This window comes from Neofelis nebulosa, chromosome 7, assembly GCF_028018385.1.
Source record: "Neofelis nebulosa isolate mNeoNeb1 chromosome 7, mNeoNeb1.pri, whole genome shotgun sequence".
Taxonomy (NCBI): Eukaryota; Metazoa; Chordata; class Mammalia; order Carnivora; family Felidae; genus Neofelis; species Neofelis nebulosa.
In genome coordinates this window covers 54,616,437-54,631,819 of record NC_080788.1, presented here as the reverse complement: position 1 = coordinate 54,631,819, position 15,383 = coordinate 54,616,437, and the positions used below count along the sequence as shown (strand labels likewise).

General features: G+C 37.2%; 1 protein-coding gene across 19 annotated transcripts in view; it reads right to left on the bottom strand.

Annotated features, from left to right (window-relative positions):
* ATP8B4 (ATPase phospholipid transporting 8B4 (putative)) overlaps window positions 1-15,383 on the bottom strand; it is a 257,258-nt gene that overhangs the window by 183,631 nt on the left and 58,244 nt on the right. Inside the window, exons 1-2 of one of the 19 annotated variants that reach the window (XM_058737774.1) lie at window positions 10,118-10,391; window positions 9,082-9,221 (exon numbers count right to left, since the gene is read on the bottom strand). The exons of 15 other annotated variants lie outside the window; for them this stretch is intronic. Coding sequence is in view for 2 of the 4 variants with exons in the window: in XM_058737767.1 (XP_058593750.1) it covers window positions 7,979-8,029 (51 nt within the window). In the remaining 2 variants the exon portion in view is untranslated. 3 more of the 19 variants (XM_058737775.1, XM_058737767.1, XM_058737768.1) reach the window with 3 other exon arrangements.

Below are 15,383 nucleotides of genomic sequence, written 5' to 3'. Positions count from 1 at the left end.
CTTTTTGTTTAGCTTTCTGACAGAAGCAGCATTGGCCAAAGTCCTTTACATTTTCACATTAACTATTTGGTACAGGAAAAAGTAAAGTAAAAATGATAAATTCTTCAGAGGTGGAACATCAAACTCAATATTAGCAAAATGAGAGGCATTATTTTTTATAATGAGATTTTATTGTGTAATCGTATTGCTTAAGAAAACAAAGCAAAGAGAAAATAACAAACACTGCTAAATTAGTAAACCGAGCATTTGGGGAGTTTACTTAAATTCTTCCACTGGAAATATGGAGCTAATAATATTTCTCACCTACATATTTATAGGACTATTGTGGAGATTAAATGAGATCATAGATGTGAAAGCATTTTTGAGTTTTACTTTGAAAGAATTAGACAAATATAAGATTTCTGTGAAGGGTCCCCAAATAATCCAAATGGTTTTAGGAAATTCAATGCCATAGTAAGAAACAACTCCAGAGTCTTCATGGCTTAAAATAATAAAGGTTTATTTCTTGCTCGTGCTACTTATTCAACATGAGCCAGCAGGGAGACCGTTTCATCATAGTTACTCACAATGGACCAGCCACCATCTCAGACACTTGCAATTACAGTTCCAGAGGGAAAGAGAATGCTCTGAAGGGTTTCTTACCTATAAATTTATGCTTCATCCCAAAGGCTCAAACTCATTGATCAGAACAAGTCACCATATGCCCAAAAGGCAGAAAGCCAGAAACACTTATGGACACCACAACCAGAAATGGAAACTAAGCCTAATATTTGGGAAATGTGGGACACATCAGCCATAAAAATCAAATATCAAAAAACAAACTTAGTGCTACAAATCCAGTCTTATTTTAATGCTAGGTGTAACAGACATTTGACTATTTTTCCCTTCCCCTGAGCTAACAGTGCTGCAAATTTCTTAGTCTTGTGGTCAGGATAGATTCAATTCTCATCGATAACTCCAGGGTCAAACCCAGAATAGCTAAAACTAAATACATGGCCCATCTTCCTAATTGCAATCTTGAGTTCAGGGATTAGCACGTGAACCATGTCAATTCTGGGAATTTGCTAGAATTGTTGGCTTTCTCTTTCCTACTGAATTCCAACCTGGAAGCAAAGAGCCCTAAGAATCACTGGCAGCATCTTGGGACCCTGAGTGGGGAGGCTGCCAGAAATAAAATCTACACTGAAGATTCAGGGCCAAGAAATGCAGAGAACGAAACTAGACCAAGCCTCTCCTGAGGCCAGCTTGCCCTATTTCAGGACTTCTCGGTTTTTTATCTATTCACTTATTTTATTATCTAAGTCACTTTGACTCAATTTCTCTTTTACGCCCAATCAACCAAATACCAGTTAAGAACATTAATAATATATACAAGATCAGTTTACATTTTTATATAATAGTGTACTTTCATCTCTATATTTGCCTTAAGGAATGAGTCACAGAAGGCCAAGCCAAAACGCATCTGGTGGTTGTCCCAGGACGTTGCCTGCGTCTGTGATCCCACAGGCCAAACCCCAGGAGCTTTCGCAATGAGCACCACAGTTTCAGCCCTCTCAGATCTTCCCACATTTGATGAAACATTGTTATGTCGTGACAGCTGTAAAAAGTAACAGTCAGGGAGCTTGAGTGGGGGAAAGAGCCTAACATTCTTGCCATAAGAGGAGGCAGAGAAAGATGGTACAATATTCACTTCAGAAGGAGAAACAGTCCTGACTCTTAAAGAGAAATTATCTCTAAACCATAAAATAAAACCCAAAATGTGATGGTGTGCACAGGACACTTGCATAAAAAAGGAAGTGGCCTAAAGACATTTGCACCACTCAGGAAATATGTGACACACCCTTGGTTATGCAAAGGTCCCAAAAGAACTCACACACGGGGCACATAAGCCTGGAGATTGGGTGTGTGGCGCCTCACCGACCCCAGGCAGAACCACAACTCCTCAGTGTTAGTCAAATGGTGCCCAGTGAGGAGTGTATAGCCCTCAAGGTTGGGAGGCAGGCCAAGATGATAGTGCTCCTCTGTGAACACTGCTGACTGCGGGTCAAGCCACAGACGAGGCCTTACAGACGGCCATCAATAAACCGCACTGTCATCACCACCACCACCATCTTCATAATGTTCTTCTGAGCCTGGGATCCCCAATAGGAATAAGGCATTGGTGGGGAGGGCACATTGTCCCCAGCATTCCTTCATTCATACGACTAAGGGCCTTTCATGTGACAGGCACTGTCATTGAGCCAGGACTGCAGATATGAATAGACAAAGTCCCAGCCTTCCCGGAGGAAGTTTGTATTCTAGTCATGGGAAGAGAGGCAGGAATACACAGACAAACTTGTACACTGATGACACAGTTAAAGAAAATGATCAATGCTATGAAGTGAGTAACAATACAGGAACACCTTGCCTACCAAGACTCCCTTAGGAAGCCTGCACATTTGACATTTCAGGTTAAGGCAACTTCAGGATTATCCTATCTGATGAGACCACTGTGGCATCTGTCCTCCAAGGGACACCCAACAGTCCTTCAGGCTATTAAAAAAAATAGTAACTTCCGTGTATGTTTTAACAAAGAAATTTAAAGTTGCGGTTATTAATGTTTAATGTACAGATTGTCTTAACTCTTTATATACACGAACATACATACTTACATTTATATATATATATTTATATATATATATAAAATGTAATGTGTATATATATGTCTGTATATATATATATATATATATATATATATATATATATATATGTAATGTAAGTATATATGGATCTATACATACAAACACAAGGTAAATATACGTATATTGGGAAGGTTTTCTTTTTTTCTAACTAGGTATTTGATCTGGGCAACATATTTGGATCTACTTTTTTTTAATAAAGTATAGTTGACACACAATGTTAAATTAGTCTCAGGTGTACAACATAGTGATTTGACAATCCCATACATTACTCAATGTTCGCCATGAATAAGTGTAATCATACAACGTTATTACAGTATTCTTACCTATATTCCCAAATGCTGTATCTCTGCAACTTACTTATTTTATAACTTAAAGTTTGTACTTCTTAATCCTCTTTACCTATTTCCACCATCCTACCATTACCCTCCCATCTGGCAACCACCAGCTTGTTCTCTGTATTTAGAAGTCTGGTGCTGGTTTTTGTTTGTTCATTTGTTTTGTTTTTTACATTCCACATCTAAGTTTTATTTGTCTTCCTCTGACTTATCTGACTTAATATAATAATACCCTCTAGGTCCATCCATGTTGTTGCAAATGGCAAGACCGCATTCTTTTTGAAGGCTGACTAGTATTTCATCATCTTTATCCATTCATCTATCAATAGGCACAGGACGGTCTTATTTTTATAAGTAGGGAACATGCTCAAAAAGTTTGAAAACTGTTAGACTAAACACTGTTATAATCAGGGAAAATGAGTGTGGCCCATGTGTCACCAAGAAGTGGATGCAAAATGAAGAAAGTATGACTTTGTGTGTAATGATGTCTGTTTCATGCAATGACACCAGCTAACATGTAGTGTCTCCCTGCACAGGCTAAGCACTGTGCCAAGCACTGTACATACATCATCTCAGATAATCTCCAAAAAATTTAATGAGCTGTTGTGACTTCAGCACCATTTTACAGAAGAAGAAACTGAGGCCTAGAGCAATTACAAGGGCTGCCCATAAAAGCTCTTTTGTAGAGTCATGTGTTCTCCCAAATGGTATGTTTTTCCTAGGAAATTAGTCAGAAACAAGCAATATCTGGACTCCCTCTTGATTAATGAATCCACTAACCTTCCTATAATATTCTTTGGTAAAGAAAAGAACCTCTCAAAACTGAGACAGTGGAAGGTGCACATGAATTCAACCATCTAGAGCAGTTACTCTCAGTCCCTTCAACTCAGGGACAGCATCATCAGGCTTGTCTAGGGAGCTCCATTTCCCCTCTAGACTTCACAAACATAGACAGTGGCTAAGCAAGCTTTCAGGCCTCAGTCTCCCCCCAGAGCAAATCTGCCTGGCAGTATCATAAACCTTGTTTTCTTTTCTACCCTCAGAATTTAATGTAGTGTTCCAGCTTCTGCAAGACTGTTGTAGAACTAGTAAATGGCCTATGAATAGTAATTTGTCTACAAAGAACTAATTTTGGACAATTACCAGGGGAACAAATTAAATTTCCCTCTGAGATTAATTTAATCACACTAATTTTTTTTCCTCCAGGGTGTTTAGATGCATAGAACATATAAAGGCTTTTAACTAGGTCCAAATAAAACTTTTCTTTTGTGACATCTGAAAAAAAGCAAAAATACTATTAAAATTATATAGAGACAGAGAGAGACCTAGTATATGCCTTCTCCAGAGAGCTAAGATATAAAGCAAAAGGAAGCCATACACAAGAGGAAAGAAATCAAAAGTTGTATTTCAGTGGGACATTCACTGGGCATCCCTAATGATTTGTTTGCCTATTTCTGCTTACCAAAGCTCTTCTGTGCCTCCTCCATATAGATCTAACATCTACAGGGAGTAGGTCCTCAGCTTTGACCTATTTGCCCATCTCATTCTAGGGCTGTAGAGGCCTTGGAGGACCAGAGTAGGCATTTATTTGCATTGAAATGAAGCTGGTTTGCTCAGGTCCATTTCCTGAACCACCAGAGTGTCTTTGGACAATGTAGTCTATATGAGCTGCTTTGTTTATGAGGACTAAAAATTAGACCATGTTCACACTGCTATGCCATCTGGGAACTAGGCCAAATTTCAGGCAAGACCTCAGCATTTAAAATAACAAAAGCACAATGGAAAAGTCCAGTTAATGAGGAGACACCCATAATGAATTTCCCAAAGGGCTGAGGGGTTTTAATAACACACTACAAGTAGTCTAATCCTTTCTAGGACTCTACCTCTTACACTAGGTTGCTACACAAATAACACCATGCAATCTTCTCCTGAACCCCTGGGGATCAAATGAGTAAGTAAGTGCATCTCTGAATTCCCACCCTCTTCAGGGTGCTGTGCAATAAATCTAAGTTTAGAAAAACCACATCACCTGCCTTTGTGATTTTTGTTTGTTGAATAGTTTTTAATTAAGAGTAGAGGTTTTGAAAGGGAAGGATCAAGAACTGGTTGGGACACAGGAAAAGAAAATTCTCTACATGGAAAGGGAAAAAGAAAGAGGCTTCAAAAGCATCTTCTGTCATTAAAACACAGTAACAACAATAGTAATTTATAAATAAATTGAAGTGTTGATCTTTTATTTTTTGTGACGACATCTACAAAGAGTTTAGTGAATTTTCACCAAATTTGGAAGTTTCACTTAGAATGGTCTGAGTTAAACAAAGACTAAATTTGCTTCAGGGAACTGGAAACAGGGCTCCCTAGAGACATACATAAACAGAGGCAGTTGTCTTCTGCAGGATCTGACACAGAGATTCAATAAGAAGCTCATGTGAGTGCCTAGCAGAGCAAGAGCTACCATGATGTGGGCAGAGAAAATACACAGTGGCTTCAAATGTGAGTCTCCAATCAAAACTCACTAAGACAGATGGTCTAAGTTGCTGAGCTGCTTCTCACAGGAACAATTCTAAGTATTAGGATCCAGGGTGAGTTATAGTGGGGATTTGTTTATTTAATAGTTAATGATCCACACCATCCTAGTGATGCCAGCTAGGAATAACAGTGAGTGGCCAAAGCAGACCAGATCCTCTCCCCTGTTTCCTGAATAAAGGAATGAATGAGTGAATGAGTGAGTGAGTAAGTGAGTGAGTGAGTGAATGAGGAGCTCCTGGTTGCATCACCTACACCTTCTCCACCATCTCATTCTACTTCCTTCTCATTCCTTTTCCCCAGTGCATTCCTCTGATACATTCCTCCTCCTGATTCACTCCATCTGGGGTAAGGGTTCAAAACCAAAGTTCATCCTGACTCCTATGCAAGTGTATCAGTTTGGGGGAGAAAAAAGCCAGAGAGATTGTTGCATTTGGCAGAATAGTATCAGGAGGCATTTCATGGGAAGAGAAGCCTGTGCTCTGTGTCCCTCCACGAGGGTCACCTGTGGTGATATAAATAAGACAAAGGATTTGAAGAGTGTGGAGGAGGGGGAAACCTAGGGGTCTGACATGTGGCCTGAGGATGTTATGAGAAACTGGTTTTCCCAAATGGTTATTATCTTATTTATAACAACAAAGGATGTCAAACCATTTTAGACATTCTCTTCCCACAATAGTCCTTTCCAGGGGGATTTTGTCTATATCCTCAGTGAGGAAATTGACACTCAGGAAGGCTAAAAACACCTGCTTAGGCCAAGCCAGTCATGGCCCACAGCACCCCCTCCCTGGGCTCCTAGGAAATTAACTGATCCCAGACCTGAAGAAGAGCCCCAACTGGACTGTGAGCTCCTTGAGGAAAAATACTACTGAGTCTTGTTGACTTCTATGGTTCTCACCCCCATGCCAGGCACACAGCAGTTCCTCAGTAATCGTTGCCCTTTATAATTTAGCTTTTAATAATACTTTTAATTTTTAAAAATGAACTATTGGGACCTCATCAAAATATAAAGCTTCTGCACAATGCAGGAAACAATCAGCAAAACTAAAAGGGAACCAACGGGATGGGAGAAGATATTTGCAAGTGACATATCACATAAAGGGATAGTATCCAAAATCCATAAAGAACTTATCAAACTCAATACCCAAAAAACAAATCATCCAGTGAAGAAATGGGCAAAAGACATGAATAGACACTTCTCCAAGGAAGACATCCAGATGGCCAACCGACACATGAAAAAATGCTCAACATCACTCATCATCAGGGAAATACAAATCAAAACCACAATGAGATACCACCTCACACCTGTCAGAACGGCTAACATGAACAATTCAGGCAACAACAGATGCTGGCAAGGATGCAGAGAAAGAGGATCTCTTTTGCACTGCTGGTGGGAAAGCAAACTGGCACAGGAACTCTTGAGAACAGTATGGAGGTTCCTCCAAAAATTAAAAATAGAACTGCTCTATGACCCAGTAATTGCACTACTAGGTATTTATCCAAGAGATACAGGTATGCTGTTTCGAAGGGACACATGCACCCCAATGTTTATAGCAGCACTATCAACAATAGCATAAGTATGGAAAGAACCCAAGTGTCCCATCAATGGATGAATGGATAAAGAAGATGTGGTGTGTGTGTACACCCCCCACACACATACACACAATGGAGTATTACTCGGCAATCAAAAAGAATGAAATGTTGCCATTGCAACTATGTGGGTAGAACTAGAGGGTGTTAGGCTAAGCGAAATTAGTAGTCAGAGAAAGACAAATATCATATGACTTCACTCATATGAGGACTTTAAAATACAAAACAGATGAACATAAGGGAAGGGAAGCAAAAATAATATAAGAACAAGGAGGGGGACAAAACCTAAGAGACTCTTAAATATGGAGAACTGAGGGTTGCTGGAGGGGTTGTGGGAGGGGGGATGGGCTAAATGGGTAAGGGGCTTAAGCAATCTACTCCTGAGATTATTGTTGCACCAAATGCTAACTAACTTGGAGGTGAATTATAAAAAATAAATTATAGAAACAAATAATACTTTTAATTTTTAATAACTATGGTTGTTAAATAAATATATAAATAAATGAACAAATAAGGGGTCAACTATAGTAATGATTCAGAGAACCCCTCTACCAAAAAACTGTACACACCTATTATATGACCATGTATTATAGGCCAACTCTTTGTGTCAAACATGTTCTCTGGCTGTTGCCTTCCATTTTGACTTGATACCCAAGGGAAGACACATTAATTTCTAATTCTTCAATGTGAAGAAGATCTCCTTCCTGATAGGAAATATCTTGGAAATAGCAAAGTGCCAGGCAACTAGGTAGAGATGGGAAGTCAGATATGGGGAGGGAAGCTGGAAAGTAGAAGGAATGAGATAGTCCATCCATAAATAGCTGCTCCTGAAAGCACTTCACTTACCATTAGCATAATCTTGAGGAAGGGACTTCTCACAGCCTGTATCACCAACATTGTACACCATCCACACTGTGAATTCAAACTGGGTTTTGCATTTATGAACAACCCCCACTGTTTCCCTGAAAATGCTATTGAAAAATGCCAGGTTTCTGTAGCAAAATCATGATATCAAATATTTTTCATTGTGTGCCTTCTTACTCATAACAGAGGCAGCTATTTTGACAGGAGCTATTGCAAAGGAGAAAGAGGAGGCAGAGAACAAGGAAGGGAGGAGGGAACGGAAAAGGGAAGGGATACAGTTAAGGAGGCAGATGTACCTTAAAGAAAGGAGTTACACATGGAAGAAAATAAATCAAACCTCCAATTTAAAATTTATCGATTAAGATGACTCTCCTTGCAAGCCTTATTTCAGGAAAGCCTCAAGAGCTTCTTGAAGACACTTTCCCAAAAAATCTAAGTCATATTTGCCATAAAGAATATTAATCCAGTTAATAAGTACTTGGTGAATGCCAATTGCCTTAAGAAATAATTGACTATTAGGAAAAAGTGAGGGCTTGGATTCTGCGAACTGAAACGTTTTACCAACTAAGTAACCTTAGAACATTATTTCCTAGTCCCTCCAATCTTCAGTGTCCCCATCTATAAAATATGGGTAATAATACCTACCACGCAGAGTTATGAAGATTAAGAAAACACATTTAAAGCATTAGCATTATGCTTCATAATTAAATGTCTTTTCCCTCCTCACCTGTTCACTTTTTTCAAAATCTTTAGGGCACTCCTAAGACAAAAAATAGAGGATTGGTCTAGTCCTTCTGAAATGCAAATGTGTATATGAATCCTTTGGGAATTTGGTTAAAATACAGATTCTGACTCAATAGTTTGTTGGGGGGCGGGGAGGTTCTGCATATCTAATAAGCTCCTGGTCTGAGGTCTGTGGAACACACTTCAAGAAGCAAAGTATTAAATAACCTCTCAGAATATTGATAAAGACAAATTTCTGAGATATAAGATAGGTTGCATGCATTTTTTTCAAAAGGCTATGTAAACAATTTACATTAGTACAAATCCAAAACAGTCCCATTTGTGCACTATAGATTATGAACCTTCAGAGATACTTGATTTCACCAGCAGACCATGCAGCTGCATCACCACAGATAAATGCCTTACACCAGGACTTAGACTATAAAGACAAAGCGTCCTTTTGACTGAGCTGAAGATATTCTTCTGGACTTCTCCTTCAATCCTTCAAGAAAAATACATTGAATGAAAAAAAAAATCATTGGGGAAAAAAACGGAGCTTTTTCATACACTTTACTTTTTTTTTTAATATGAAATTTATTTTCAAATTGGTTTCCATACAACACCCAGTGCTCATCCCAACAGGTGCTCAATACTCATTACGCAATACCCATTACGCACCCTCCCCTCCCTACCCCCCCACCCCCCCCAATCAACCCTCAGTTTATTCTCAGTTTTTAAGAATCTTTTATGGTTTGGCTCCCTCCCTCTCTTTTTTTTTTTCCTTCCCCTCCCCTATGGTCTTCTGTTAAGTTTCTCAGGACACACTTTCAATTTAAGCTCTTGCAAATAAAAGATCAGACCAAGCATTAAGTTGGAAAACACGGGACCGTGGAAGAAATTCCATAGGTATATGAAAGCAAGGGGGAACATGGCAGAGTGAGGAGAAGAAATGCAGGTGCAAGAAACCCTTTTTTTTTTTTAATGCTGAAGTGCAAAATACTGATCATTTGCACAGACAACAGCATATAGGCCTTTATGGCTTCAGGAAATTATCTGTAATTATTTGTTCATAAAACAAGTTCAGAATTATTCCCTATGTTAAAATATTTGAAGTATTGATTTTAAGTAATCATATATGTATATATATAGTAAGGACAGTTAATTATGATATATATATACGTCATATATATGACATATATACACGTCATATATGTATATATATATATTTAAGTACACTTAATATATATATTTAAGTACACTTATATTATATATATATTAAATATATATATTAAATATTAAATATTAAATATATATATTTAAGTACACTTAAAATCAGTACTTCATTTATTATATATTATATATATAATTCACATTTGAATTAAACAAAAAATCAACTACCTTTCATACTCAAAAAAATTTAATTTCAATATACCCCAGGAGTACTTTTGAATGAGTTCATCATTTTCTTCTGTCAGTTTAGGCTGAGATGGGCTTAAAGGTGACTGACACTTGACTTTTTGAGTGGCCAAATGGTTCCCCAAATCTAGACAGGGTCTGAAGTGCAATGCAAATTAGTAGGTTTCCAAATCAAGTCAGACCATTTTTATATAAATGCAACATTGTATTTTACCATTTTGTAATTTTTTTAAAAAGACATTATTAACAATATGAACTTCAAGAAAATATTCATCTCTTAGAAAATTGTCTTCCTTACCCAGATATAGTAAAAATGCTAATTGTAAGTCTAACACCACGTATTTTCATACTTAGTATTACAATGCCTTATACTGTTATTTCATTTGTGTATATAAAATCCCAAGGGGATAGCAAACTCTTGAAGGACTAAGACTTATTTTATACTTTTTTAAGTCTCTAAAGTACTTAACAAAGTGACAAACACCTACTAATTACTCAATACAAGGCTGATAAGCCCAACTGGAAAAAATACAAAATGATACAGTAATTTCCGGTACAAAACCTAGAGAACTACTTTTGCCAAAATAAGATAGGCACTAGCATAGAGACTTTTCACATTTTTAGCACAACATCTTCAAACAGTTTATTAACTTTCCCATATCAGAGAGCAAAGGAGAAGGAAAAAAAATCCAATATTTCTTTAGCTTATTTTCTCACCTAGAAATGTCTGAACAATGCTGTCTCTGCGAAACATTATGAAGTTCAGCCCATTTGTGCTTCTAACCTCAAAAATGTCTTGCCTAGAACAATGGCGTTTTTGTGGCATTTGGTCTACAAGAGTATTTAAAATATCACAACATGGAACTAAGTGGTTTGCAAGAATCATAGAAACACAACTTGGTAAGGAATCTTTAAAGTTCAATTATTTATTCCATCCTTCTGCTTCCATATAGAAGCCATTTAAACCAGCACTGTAACAGCTTTAAAAAAAAAAAAGTTTTCTGCTTATTAAGATAGAAAGCAATAATCTGCCTAGAAATTAGGTTGGTGGTAAGGACAGTTAATTATAGAAACTGGAAACTCGTTAAGTCAGCAATTCATAATGATTAATGGTCCAATGGCAACTACAGGGAAGTATCCAGTGATAAGGTACATGGTTCTGTCTCAAATGTGTTATACTCAATATTTTTATTACTTACTTATAACAGTGATTCTCAATCCTGTTGGCTCATTAGAATTACCTGGAAAGCTTAAAAAAATATACTAATGCTTGGACTCTACTTCCAGAGTTCCTGATTCAATTGGCCCATTCGATTAGACATCAGTGAAGATGTAGAAGACATGCTCCTAAGTCTGCATATGACACAATAACCAAAGGAATAGTTTATGACAGAGGAAATCCTATCTGTTGTGTGCCAAATTCCATGACAAGCAAGATAAAGAGAGAAATGTGACAGTCTTTGCCATTAATGATGAAAATGAGATTAGTATGAGATTAAGATAAGTTAATCATCACCAAAAAGCCAGTGCAATCTTAGATGCATTAATAATTCTTCTCCTACTTCGAGCTACTCAAATAACTTCTAGAATATGGTGTTTGACTTCGGAACAACCCACATTAAGGGATTATAGAAAAGCTGAAGATCTTTGGGAGAAAAAAAAGAGGAAACTGCAGATGACTGTCCTGGAGATAAGTCTACTCAATGAACCCAGGTTTAGAATTTTAAAAACATTATCAGGTTTGTCATGTGAACCAGAAGACATGTTGGCTCTCTTTTGGCCTCAGAAGATAAACCAATAGATAATAAAGCAAGAGAAAATCAATTTGGCTCAAGTGAAGGAAAAACTGTTTAATGATCAAAACTATCCAAAAACAGAGCACCAGAGAAGTTCCAAATTCAGTCATTAAATACAAAGGTTGAAAATGTGTTATAGATAGAGTGACAGTCCCGGTTTATGCCCACTGTCTTGGCAAAATAACTAATAGGATCCCCTTTCATTCTCACAAGTGCCCTGGTTTGGAACAGAAATTATCTATTCTCCCTAGTTTTGGAGGATTATCAGAATAATTAAAGAAAAATTAAGCCAGGTGGGCCCCCCACACTCCACACCCTTCCCCACTGAAGAGAGGTGGTGAGTTCCCCTTTTGTAGAGTGATATAAAGACTAGATATGCAGTCAGTGAGAATTCTGGAGACAGAAGTGAATGGGAAAACTTTAAAGGATAACTCCATAATTGAGACTCTCTAATGCACTTAAGCCAACTTCCTTACAGTACCTGAAAAGTGAGTCATGTTTTATCATTTGTATAAAACAACTTTTCTTCCCTGTATGTCACCATCCACAACCTATCCAAAATGCACCTGGATAGCCACAGCCATAATGACATGACCTTGTTTCACAGCAAGCTTGACAACCAAGGAGCATGAATGAAACCCAGAACACTTAGGGCTTCTAGAGAAGTCAAGACAGGTATACCAACAGCCAGAGGTTTATACCACTGATCTGTATATAGGAATCTGATTGCTGTCCTCTGCTCAATTCCTCAAAGAACAGGCTTTCTCTAGTCAAGACAGAACATTCTTCCAAAGATGCACACACATAGTTACAACTAAAACCTTACTTACATGCACACATTCATGCAACACACATACAGTTACACACATACATATATAGCTCCTAACCAACTCCTAGCATCATATTTCATATATTTTCAAGTTTGACATTCATGCTTAAATAGCTTACCTTTGTAAGAAACTGCAGAAAAAGCCAGATTCAAAATACAACAGTAATCTGACCACTGGTTTCATAATTGTGGACATGAATTTGAAACATTAATACAAATGATTAATTTTCCAGCTATAAAATGTAAAATATGGTAATTGCCATCTTTTCATAGTATGATTCACAGAACCAAACTATTTGGTCCAGTAAAGAAAACTACAAAACAAGATAAAAATCACTTTGAAACCGTTGGGGTTGGTGGTTTTTCCGTTAACTTCTCAACTGTTACTACTCTTGCCAAATTTTATCCACATGATTGATTTATGGATTAGTTTCATAAACCATTTGCCAACAAAGGAAACTGCATTTGTGTTGCTCACTCCACACAGGAAGTTACTTCTCTTCCTGCTCCATCTTTTCATTTCTTTGCCTGGCAATAGCCAGGCAACAGTGGAGCTCTAAGATTCTAACACCAAAATTAGCTTATTTTAATTCTTCTAACTGCAATTACACATTGCTTGGAACCTTTTCAATTTCATGTCACTGCAATGAAGAAATTAAAATTAAAAAAAAAATCTGTGTGGCTTTACTTGAAGTTTACTTCACACACAGATGAAACGGAACAAGTTTATGAAGACACTAAAATTATCTCAAACATGCAACAGGTACATAACAAACACTTCAGAGTTGTAGAGTTTAACTGGATTCTTTAACTACCTTAATGCGCCATTTTAGAACATTGAGAAATACGAATTCAGAGTCTAAAACAAAAGATTAAAACAGACCAACCAAATAAAAGAAACAAGGAATCAGACAAATGCTTAGCCAAAGAATAAGACTATTTAAATAAATCAGATGTCAAAGAGATAAAATGTTTATACTTTTAAACTCTTAAATCCAGAAAGAAAATGAAGTAAAGCCCAAAAATTACTTTTTATCCTCCACATAAATTATTTATAAAGGAAACACTTCTGTCATATAGAACATAGAATAATTTACACGTATTAACAGCACACAAAATAGAAGACATTTGCAATGTTTGCTAAAAAGCCACTGTTGCTATGGGAATGCCCTAATACAAAACACAACAACCAACAACGAGAAACCCATAACAAATGCAAGTTACTGGCACTTTCCACAACTAATTCCAACTTGTCACACTGCTTGTCATCATCTGTACTCTTTGGTTGGTGCATAAATTGCTCTAATAATCAGGCCTATTGGTGACGATCTACAGCATATCGGTGCTGCTGCTATGCTGCTCATGAAGAAAAGAAAGAGAAACCCAAATTTCTCATCAGGCTGAAGATTAAAGCAGGACTCAGATGTGTCTCAACATATTGATATTTTAAGAGTCTCCCCTCTCCCTAAAAAAATATTTAGAGTTTTACCTTCCCATGCATTTGGATAGCCAAAATATGTGAGATTGATTCAAAAATGTACTTAATTTCACTAAGCCTGAAAGCTTATATACTATTTCCTTCCTTTTTGTTGCAAGTTCTTAACGGTGGGCTATACCATGCTCCCTACTTTTGCATTTTTTTCCTGCCTCTGACTCTCAAATATTATCTTTAAAAAAATAATAATAAAGGTATTTTCTTCAGGTCCTCCAATTGCTCCCTTCTGATTTAAAGATGTTTTTCTTACTATATGGAGGTTCCTCAAAAAATTAAAAACAGAAATGCCATATGACCCAATAATTTCACTACTAGGTATTTACCCAAAGAATATGAAAATACAAATTCAAAAATCTGTATGTGCCCCTATGTTTACTGCAGCATTATTTACAATAGCTAAGGTATGGAAGCAGCCTGTTTATGGACACATAGATAAGGAAGATATGATATATATACAATTGAATATCACACAGCCATATAAAGGATCTTGCCATTTACAACATGGAGGGACCTAGAAGGTATCGTTCTAAGTAAGTTCAACTGAGAAAGACAAATACCATATGATCTCACTCATATACGTAATCTAAAAAACAAAACAAATGAAATAAATGAACAAACCCAAAGGAGAATTAGACCTATGGAGAACAAAGTGATGGTTGCAGGGGAGGCAGGGGGAAGATGGGCAAAATGGATGAAGGGGAGTGAAGTACAGGCTTCCAGTTATGGAATGATTAAGTCACAGGAATAAAAGGTACAGCACAGGGAATACAGTCAGTAGTATTGTGATGAGCACTGTATGGTGAACAGATATGTTGTGGTCAACATAGTATAGCATATAGATCTGTCAAATCACTATGCTGTATGCCTGAAACTAATTTAACATTGTGTGGCAACTACACTCAAATTAAAGATCTTTTTAAAAATAAAATAAAGATGTTTTTCCTTAGCTGTTAACCTGATGAGCACCTAGCATTAGAATGGTTACGCAACCCTACCCCCCCCCCCTTTCCTGAGAGGCTCCTTTTCCCCTGGCTTTCATCTCACTGTCCTCTCTTTGTTCTCCTCAATCTTTGCTGCTCCTACTCCTTCTTGGGCTCCCCCCTTTCCCTTTTCTAACTAAATGTGGGT